Source organism: Salmo trutta, unplaced genomic scaffold (genome assembly GCF_901001165.1).
Source record: "Salmo trutta unplaced genomic scaffold, fSalTru1.1, whole genome shotgun sequence".
Taxonomy (NCBI): domain Eukaryota; kingdom Metazoa; phylum Chordata; class Actinopteri; order Salmoniformes; family Salmonidae; genus Salmo; species Salmo trutta.
The window spans coordinates 2478461-2488460 of NW_021823258.1; the positions used below are offsets into that span (position 1 = coordinate 2478461).

General features: G+C 45.9%; 1 protein-coding gene across 2 annotated transcripts in view; it reads right to left on the reverse strand.

Moving 5' to 3' along the window:
- LOC115189920 (ELKS/Rab6-interacting/CAST family member 1) overlaps nucleotides 1–10000 on the reverse strand; it is a 184057-nt gene that overhangs the window by 9428 nt on the left and 164629 nt on the right. For both annotated transcript variants that reach the window (XM_029748419.1, XM_029748420.1), the window contains exon 4: nucleotides 5982–6129. In XM_029748419.1, the coding sequence (XP_029604279.1) occupies nucleotides 5982–6129 (148 nt within the window). The remainder of the gene's footprint in view (nucleotides 1–5981; nucleotides 6130–10000) is intronic.

Sequence of the window (10000 nt, forward strand, 5' to 3'; positions counted from 1 at the left end):
CTCTCTCATCTCTCCCTCTCCCTCTCTCTCTCTCTCCCTCTCTCTCTCTCCCTCTCTCTCTCTCTCTCTCTCCATCTCTCCCTCTCCATCTCTCCCTCTCCCTCTCTCTCCTCTCCCTCTCTCTCTCTCTCACTTTCCATCTCCCCTCCTCCTGTCTCAACAGGTCCAGACATGATATATATCAGACAGTACATCATGTGTTTTTTGGACAGTGTTTTCAGTAGGGAGTATCTGGCTGAGCTGGGAGCCAACAGGTCATCATTCCACAGAGTTGAGTCTAGGTTAGGTGTATGTGTGTGTGTGTGTGTGTGTGTGTGTGTGTGTGTGTGTGTGTGTGTGTGTGTGTGTGTGTGTGATGGGGTCTGGGTAAGGTTAGGTGTGTGTGTGTGTGTGTGTGTGTGTGTGTGTGTGTGTGTGTGTGTGTGTGTGTGATGGGGTCTGGGTAAGGTTAGGTGTGTGTGTGTGTGTGTGTGATGGGGTCTGGGTAAGGTTAGGTGGAGTGATGTACAGTAAGATGTGTTAGACAGGGTGGGTCTGTTCCTGGATGCTGATTTGTTGAAAGACCATATTTAAACAAACGATAAACCACAGCTAAGATGGAGAAATGCCTATTTACTGTTGAATTTGTAGCAGTCAGGAAGAGTAGAGGTGTAGAGAAGTCTCACTCCTACATCACTCTCTGTTACCACAGCAACAACACTGGAACCAGTCAGTAATACTCTGGTTCTAATAACTCAAGGTAGAGTAGAGCAGAGTTTCCCATCACTCTGTTACCACGGTAACAACACTGGAACCAGTCAGTAATACTCTGGTTCTAATAACTAGATAGATCACTAGTTAATCTCTATAGTTTAGGGTGAGGTATAGATTAGTACTGTATATCTCTACAGGTTAGGGTCAGCGGTATAGATTAGTACTGTATATCTCTCTAGGTAAGGGTCAGTGGTATAGATTAGTACTGTATACCTCTCTAGGTAAGGGTGAGGTATAGATTAGTACTGTATATCTCTCTAGGTAAGGGTGAGGTATAGATTAGTACTGTATATCTCTCTAGGTAAGGGTCAGCGGTATAGTATGGTAAGGTAGTATAACTGGGTACAGTTTGTAGTATATCAGTACAGTATGTAGTATAACTGGGTACAGTTTGTAGTATATCAGTACAGTATGTAGTATAACTGGGTACAGTTTGAAGTTTATCAGTACAGTATGTAGTATAACTGGGGACAGTTTGTAGTATATCAGTACAGTATGTAGTATATCAGTACAGTGTGTAGTATAACTGGGTACAGTTTGTAGTATATCAGTAGTGTGTAGTATAGCTGGGTACAGTTTGTAGTATATCAGTAGTGTGTAGTATAACTGGGTACAGGTTGTAGGATATCAGTACAGCATGTAGTATAACTGGAAACAGTTTGTAGTAACAGTATAACTACGTAGTGGAGACAGTAACAGTGGTACTACATAGTGGAGACAGTAACAGTATAACTACGTAGTGGAGACAGTAACAGTGGTACTACATAGTGGAGACAGTACAGTGGTACTACATAGTGGAGACAGTAACAGTGTTACTACATAGTGGAGACAGTAACAGCATAACTACGTAGTGGAGACAGTAACAGTGGTACTACATAGTGGAGACAGTAACAGTGGTACTACATAGTGGAGACAGTAACAGTGGTACTACATAGTGGAGACAGTAACAGTGGTACTACATAGTGGAGACAGTAACAGTGTTACTACATAGTGGAGACAGTAACAGTGGTACTACATAGTGGAGACAGTAACAGTGTTACTACATAGTGGAGACAGTAACAGTGGTACTACATAGTGGAGACAGTAACAGTGTTACTACATAGTGGAGACAGTAACAGTGGTACTACATAGTGGAGACAGTAACAGTATAACTACATAGTGGAGACAGTAACAGTGTTACTACATAGTGGAGACAGTAACAGTGGTACTACATAGTGGAGACAGTAACAGTGTTACTACATAGTGGAGACAGTAACAGTATAACTACATAGTGGAGACAGTAACAGTGTAACTACATAGTGGAGACAGTAACAGTGTTACTACATAGTGGTACTACATAGTGGTACTACTATGTAGAGACAGTAACAGTATAACTACATAGTGGAGACAGTAACAGTGTAACTACATAGTGGAGACAGTAACAGTGTTACTACATAGTGGAGACAGTAACAGTGTTACTACATAGTGGAGACAGTAACAGTGTAACTACATAGTGGAGACAGTAACAGTGTTACTACATAGTGGAGACAGTAACATTGTTACTACATAGTGGAGACAGTAACAGTGTTACTACATAGTGGAGACAGTAACAGTGGTACTACATAGTGGAGACAGTAACAGTGTTACTACATAGTGGAGACAGTAACAGTATAACTACATAGTGGAGACAGTAACAGTGTAACTACATAGTGGAGACAGTAACAGTGTTACTACATAGTGGAGACAGTAACAGTGTTACTACATATTGGAGACAGTAACAGTGGTACTACATAGTGGAGACAGTAACAGTGTTACTACATAGTGGAGACAGTAACAGTGGTACTACATAGTGGAGACAGTAACAGTGTTACTACATAGTGGAGACAGTAACAGTGTTACTACATAGTGGAGACAGTAACAGTGTTACTACATAGTGGAGACAGTAACAGTGGTACTACATAGTGGAGACAGTAACAGTGTTACTACATAGTGGAGACAGTAACAGTGTAACTACGTAGTGGAGACAGTAACAGTGTAACTACATAGTGGAGACAGTAACAGTGTAACTACATAGTGGAGACAGTAAAATTGGTACTACATAGTGGAGACAGTACAGTGGTACTACATAGTGGAGACAGTAACAGTGTAACTACGTAGTGGAGACAGTAACAGTGTAACTACATAGTGGAGACAGTAACAGTATAACTACATAGTGGAGACAGTAACAGTGTAACTACGTAGTGGAGACAGTAACAGTGTAACTACATAGTGGAGACAGTAACAGTATAACTACATAGTGGAGACAGTAACAGTGTAACTACATAGTGGAGACAGTAACAGTGTCTCTAGTCAGTTCCAGTTCCTCACCAGCAGGGAATCATCCAGCCATCTGAGAACATACTTTACACTGAGAAACATCTCTTCTCCTGTTTAGGGGTGTGTGTGTGTGTCTGGTTGTGTGTGTCTGGTTGTGTGTGACTGGGTGTGTGTGTGTGTGTGTGTGTGTGTGTGTGTGTGTGTGTGTGTGTGTGTGTGTGGTAAAGGGGAGGAACAGCATTCCTGGGTTAATTGTGCTGTGAGTCATGTGATCTCCTGCCTGCATACCTCTTCTCCATTTAATCAGCAGGCAGTTCATTCACATCACAGCCTCTAACATCACAGCCTCTAACATCACAGCCTCTAACAACACAGCCTCTAACAACACAGCCTCTAACATCACAGCCTCTAACAACACAGCCTCTAACATCACAGCCTCTAACATCACAGCCTCTAACATCACAGCCTCTAACAACACAGTCTCTAACAACACAGCCTCTAACAACACAGCCTCTAACAACACAGCCTCTAACAACACAGCCTCTAACAACACATCCTCTAACAACACAACCTCTAACATCATAGCCTCTAACATCTTAACCTCTATCAACACAGCCTCTAACATCACCATCTCTAACACAGCCTCTAACATCACAACCTCTAACATCATAGCCTCTAACACATCCTCTAACACATCCTCTAACACAGCCTCTAACACAGCCTCTAACATCACAGCCTCTAACATCACAACCTCTAACAACACAACCTCTAACACCACAGCCTCTAACACCACAGCCTCTAACACAACCTCTAACAACACATCCTCTAACAACACAACCTCTAACATCATAGCCTCTAACATCACAACCTCTATCAACACAGCCTCTAACATCACAACCTCTAACATCATAGCCTCTAACACATCCTCTAACACATCCTCTAACACAGCCTCTAACACAGCCTCTAACATCACAGCCTCTAACATCACAACCTCTAACAACACAGTCTCTAACACCACAGCCTCTAACACAAACTCTAACACAACCTCTAACAACACAGCCTCTAACAACACAACCTCTAACATCACAGACTCTAACATCACAACCTCTAACACAATCTCTAACATCACAGCCTCTAACATCACAGCCTCTAACATCACAACCTCTAACAACACATGGAGCAGTCAGGGGGAGGAAGAGAGGGTAGGAGGGGGAGACATGGAGCAGTCAGGGGGAGGAAGGGAGGGTAGGAGGGGAAGACATGGAGCAGTCAGGGGGAGGAAGGGAGGGTAGGAGGGGGAGACATGTCAGGTGTTAGCTGGTTAAAAGGCCTCCAAGGCCACACTAATGACCTCTGACCTTTAGGCACGCCCACCGCCACCCTTCAGTCAGGCAGTTTAGAGCAGGTTGTCACACAGATAGTATAGGGCGAGGACACATACACACACACACATGCCGACACACACATGCCGACACACACACACACACACACACACACACACACACACACACACACACACACACACACACACACACACACACACACACACACACACACACACACACAGGGCTGAAGTCTGGATGGGGCTCTAAGCTACAATCTCCTACTCTGACAATCATTTCCTGTGGAATGTTGTCAGCTGATAGTAACCTGCCACACAGAGGGGAGAGGGAGGGAGGGAGGGGGCAGGGAGCGAGAGAGAAGAGAGGGAGGGAGGGGAGAAAGAGAGGGAGGGAGGGGGCAGGGAGGGAGGGATGGAGAGAGCAGAGAGGGAGGGGAGAAAGAGAGGGAGGGAGAGGGAGAGAGGGAGGGAGGGAGAGAGAAGAGAAGGAGGGAGGGAGGGGAAAAAGAGAGAGGGATGGTGGGATGGAGGGAGGGAGGGTGAGTAGGGAAGGAGCAAGGTCTCCATGTTCCTGTACATCCCAGTCCTCTGTATGAACTGGGACACAGACAGCCTTGGCAGTCCTGTCCACTACTAACCTGTACTGTTTCCACATGTTTTATGTCTAACCAGTTGTGAATGAGGCCCTGTGCACCGAGCAGAGCTGTAGGGGGGGGGGGGGTTAGGGTTAGGGTACATTTGTGTGTTGAGTTTGTATTTGGAATAGGGAGATGTGTGTATGTGTGACTGTTTGTGCTGTGAGGCTGTGGATATGGGTATGGTGTGTGTGTGTGTGTGTGTGTGTGTGTGTGTGTGTGTGTGTGTGTGTGTGTGTGTGTGTGTGTGTGTGTGTGTGTGTTTAGAGATGGGTTTGTGGGCACCTGGGGGAGGAGCTGAATAATCCTAAAATTACCCTCACTGGCAGGGCTTGTGGTCTCACATCTGTACCCTGTTAGACTCTGTCCTCTCCTCCGCTCCCCCTCTCCTCTATCCCTCTCTCCTCTCCTCTATCCCTCTCTCCTCTCCTCTATCCCTCTCTCCTCTCCTCACTTCCCCCTCTCCTCTATCCCTCTCCCCCCTCCTCTATCCCTCTCTCCTCTCCTCTATCCCTCTCTCCTCTCCTCTGTCCCTCTCTCCTCACTTCCCCCTCTCCTCTATCCCTCTCTCCTCTATCCCTCTCTCCTCTCCTCTATCCCTCTCTCCTCTCCTCTATCCCTCTCTCCTCTCCTCTCCTCTATCCCTCTCTCCTCTCCTCTCCTCTATCCCTCTCTCCTCTCCTCTCTCCTCTCTCCACCTCCATCTCCCTCCATATGTAACCTCTTTAAGTTACGCCTACAAACAAATCATGGATGATGAAATTAGGTTTACAATCCTCCCACTCCCAATATTACTGTCACTTCCTATTCTGTCACCCAGCATATAGATTCCAGAGAAAGCAGACTGTAATGGCAGCTATCCTTAAGCCTTCGAAGCCACGATGAGTGTCTAGACCCCAGTCATGTGACAGGGGCCACCCAGGTCACGTGACGAGGGAGTGTTGAATGTTTCGTACCTGTTGTTTGAGCTGTTGTACCAGGCTGTCCTTCTCTCTCTTCAGCATGGCCACCTCGTCCTGTGTCTTCTTCTTCTTGGACGAGGACAGCTCCAGCAGGGCGATGTTGGCATCCTTCTCACTGATGGCTGCTAACAGCGCCTCCTGTCTGTCAAGGACACACATTACAACACACTGTTAGGATTCACAGAGTTATTACACAACACATTTAGGATGTATTCAGTCAGGAAACACAAGGTGGAGTTTTAAAGCCAGGATATACAAAGTGGGATGTATGGAATGAATTTATTGGAATATAGTGATCTTCTTAAAAATGAGAAATAGACTGGTGTAATTTGACATGACAATGACCATAGGAGTAAACAACACAAAGAGATCTGGGACCAGGCTAAGAGTCAAGTGAGAGGTGACATAAATATCTTCATTGACTTTATTGACGCTTCATTGAGTCCTGCCAAGCTAACATCAACACTGGTTGACTACAGAAAGGATGTTCCACAGCGCTGCGATGTGCCTCAGCCAGTGTCTACAAACAGCCACATGCTACAGGAAATGTATTCTAATCAAAGAAGTTTAAACACTGTATTCCCTATTGGGCCGTTTCTGGAATCCTCCGTCCTTGATCAAACGTTATAAACCTCAGTAGCCGTGTTTGAGTTAGTGTAGCAAGTAAAAGGTGCTATTGATGCCCTGTGTGTGTGTGTGTGTGTGTGTGTGTGTGTGTGTGTGTGTGTGTGTGTGTGTGTGTGTGTGTGTGTGTGGTGTGCGTGTGTGTGTGTGTGTGTGTGTGTGTGTGTGTGTGTGTGTGTGTGTGTGTGTGTGAGATGTGGTACCCATTCCCTGCCACCCTCAGGGCCTGAGTGTGTGTTTTGCCAAGGGCTAAGGAAGGACGGGGGGACTTCACAGGGCTAGGGGCCAGGAGCTAGCTAGGGCGTAGGGGTTAGGGGTTAGGAAAGGAGGAAAGGGCGAGGGAGAAGTGGGAAAGGGGTAGGGGGTTAGGGTAGAGGGAATGAGCTAGTGATCTACCCCCTCTCTCTCCCCTCTCTCTCTCTCTCTCTCCCCCCCTCTCTCTCTTTCTCTCTCCCCCTCCCCCTATCTCTCTCTCTCCCTCCCTCTCTCTCTCTCTCTCCCTCCCTCTCGCTCTCTCTCCCTCCTTCTCTCCCCCCCACCCTCTCTCTCTCTCTCCCTCCCTCTCTCTCTCTGTCGCTCTCTGTCTCTCTAACTCTCTCTCTCTCTGTCTAACTCTCTCTCTCTCTCTCTGTGTCTAACTCTCTCTCTCTGTCTGTGTCTAACTCTCTCTCTAACTCTCTCTCTCTCTGTCTGACTCTCTCTCTCTCTCAATTCAATTCCATTTCAATTCAAAGGTCTTTATTGTCATGGGAAACATATGTTAACGTTGCCAAAGCAGGTGAGGTAGATAATATAGAAAAGTGAAATAAACAATAAAAATGAACAGTAAACATTACACTCACAGAAGTTCCTAAAGAATAAAGACATTACAAATGTCATATTATGTATATATACAGTGTTGTAACGATGTACAAATGGTTAAAGTACAAAAGGGAAAATAAATAAACATAAATATGGGTTGTATTTATAATGGTGTTTGTTCTTCACTGGTTGACCTTTTCTTGTGGCAACAGGTCACACATCTTGCTGCTGTGATGTCACACTGTGGTATTTCACCCAGTAGATATGGGAGTTTATCAAAATTGGATTTGTTTTCAAATTCTTTGTGGATCTCTCTCTCTCTGTCTATCTAACTCTCTATCACCCTTTCTCTCACTCACATCCAGGACACTGAAGAATCCTCTGACCCAAATCTGTCCAGAAAATAGTGACATCAGATCACTAGAGAAACCCATACCATCTGCACCCACACACACACACACACACACACACACACACACAGAGACACACACACACATAGACACACACACACACACACACACACAGACACGCACACGCACACACACAGACACAGGCACAGGCACAGGCACAGGCACAGGCACGCGCACGCGCACGCGCGCGCACACACACACACACACACACACACACACACACACACACACATAGACACACACACACACACATAGACACACACACACACACACACATACACACACATCTTGAGATATACAATATGCCTTACACACCGCTCAGTCCCACAGAGACAGTTCCATCTTTCAGTGAGAGTGCTTGACAGGCAAAGCTCCAAAAACACAGCAGAGAAATGAACAAAAACTTTAACTTCCTACTTTCTCGTTCCCATAACTCCTATAACCACATTAATTTATACAGTAAATCCCCATACAGAGTATATAGGGCTGTGTCTCTGCCCATATAGGCCCTGGTCAAAAGTAGTGCACTATATAGGGAAAAGTAGGCCATTTGGCACGCAGGCTATATCTGTAGGCGTAACATGTTTTAGCTCAGGTTAAAGGTTATGACCTTTAGTCTCAGTCCAGCCTGCTGCGGACAGGGCAGCATTCAGAGGTTAGGACCTTTAGTCTCAGTCCAGCCTGCTGCGGACAGGGCAGCATTCAGAGGTTAGGACCTTTAGTCTCAGTCCAGCCCGCTGCGGACAGGGCAGCATTCAGAGGTTAGGACCTTTAGTCTCAGTCCAGCCTGCTGCGGACAGGGCAGCATTCAGAGGTTAGGACCTTTAGTCTCAGTCCAGCCTGCTGCGGACAGGGCAGCATTCAGAGTTAAGGGCCTTTAGTCTCAGTCCAGCCTGCTGCGGACAGGGCAGAATTCAGAGGTTAGGACCTTTAGTCTCAGTCCAGCCTGCTGCGGACAGGGCAGCATTCAGAGGTTAGGACCTTTAGTCTCAGTCCAGCCCGCTGCGGACAGGGCAGCATTCAGAGCATTGAGCCAAAGCTCACCACCCCTCACACACACACACACAAACGTATAGAGGTACAAAGCCCTGCACACACACACACACACACACACACACACACACCCACACACACACACACACACACACACACACACACACACACACACACACACACACACACACACACACACACAAACCCACAAGGAGGCTGTGGTACGTAGAGAAACACAGCCAAGGTTATTCTGTATGGTTTTTAATGCCGTATAAACACTGACATAGAGGCTGTACAGAGCAACCATTCTACTGCTCCACCTGGTTCCCCAGCCTCCTAGTACCATTACACTGGGCAGGACTCTTCCCTAACCTGTTGGAGTCCTTTTGACCATCAGATGAGATATTAGAAAACATCATACGTATACTCACTCACACACCCATTAAGATACAGTCAAAAATACACTTAAACACACACATACTGTACCAGAACACACCAGAACATACTAGAACACACCAGAACATATTAGAACACACCAGTACACTTCAGAACACACCAGTACATACCAGAACACACCAGTACATACCAAAACACACCAGTACATACCATAACACACCAGTACATACCAAAACACACCAGAACATACTAGAACACACCAGTACATACCAAAACACACCAGAACACTTCAGAACACACCAAAACACACCTTAACACACCATAACATACTAGAACACACCAGCACATACCAGAACACACCATAACACACCATAACACTTCAGAACACACCATAACACACCAGTACATACCAGAACACACCAGAAGACACCAAAATACACCAGAACACACCATAACACTTCAGAACACACCAGTACATACCAGAACACACCAGAACACACCAAAACACACCAAAACACACCAGTACATACTAGACTACACCAGTACATATCAGAACACACCAGAACACACCAGAACACACCAGTACATACTAGAACATACCAGAACACACCAGTACATACTAGAACACACCAGTACATATCAGAACACACCAGAACACACCAGTACACACCAGAACACACCAGAACACACCAGAACACACACACACACACACACAGTACTACAGAAACACACACACACAGAGCCTTCTACCCAGAGTTGACAGGGTTTACAGCAAGCAGGGAAACTTCA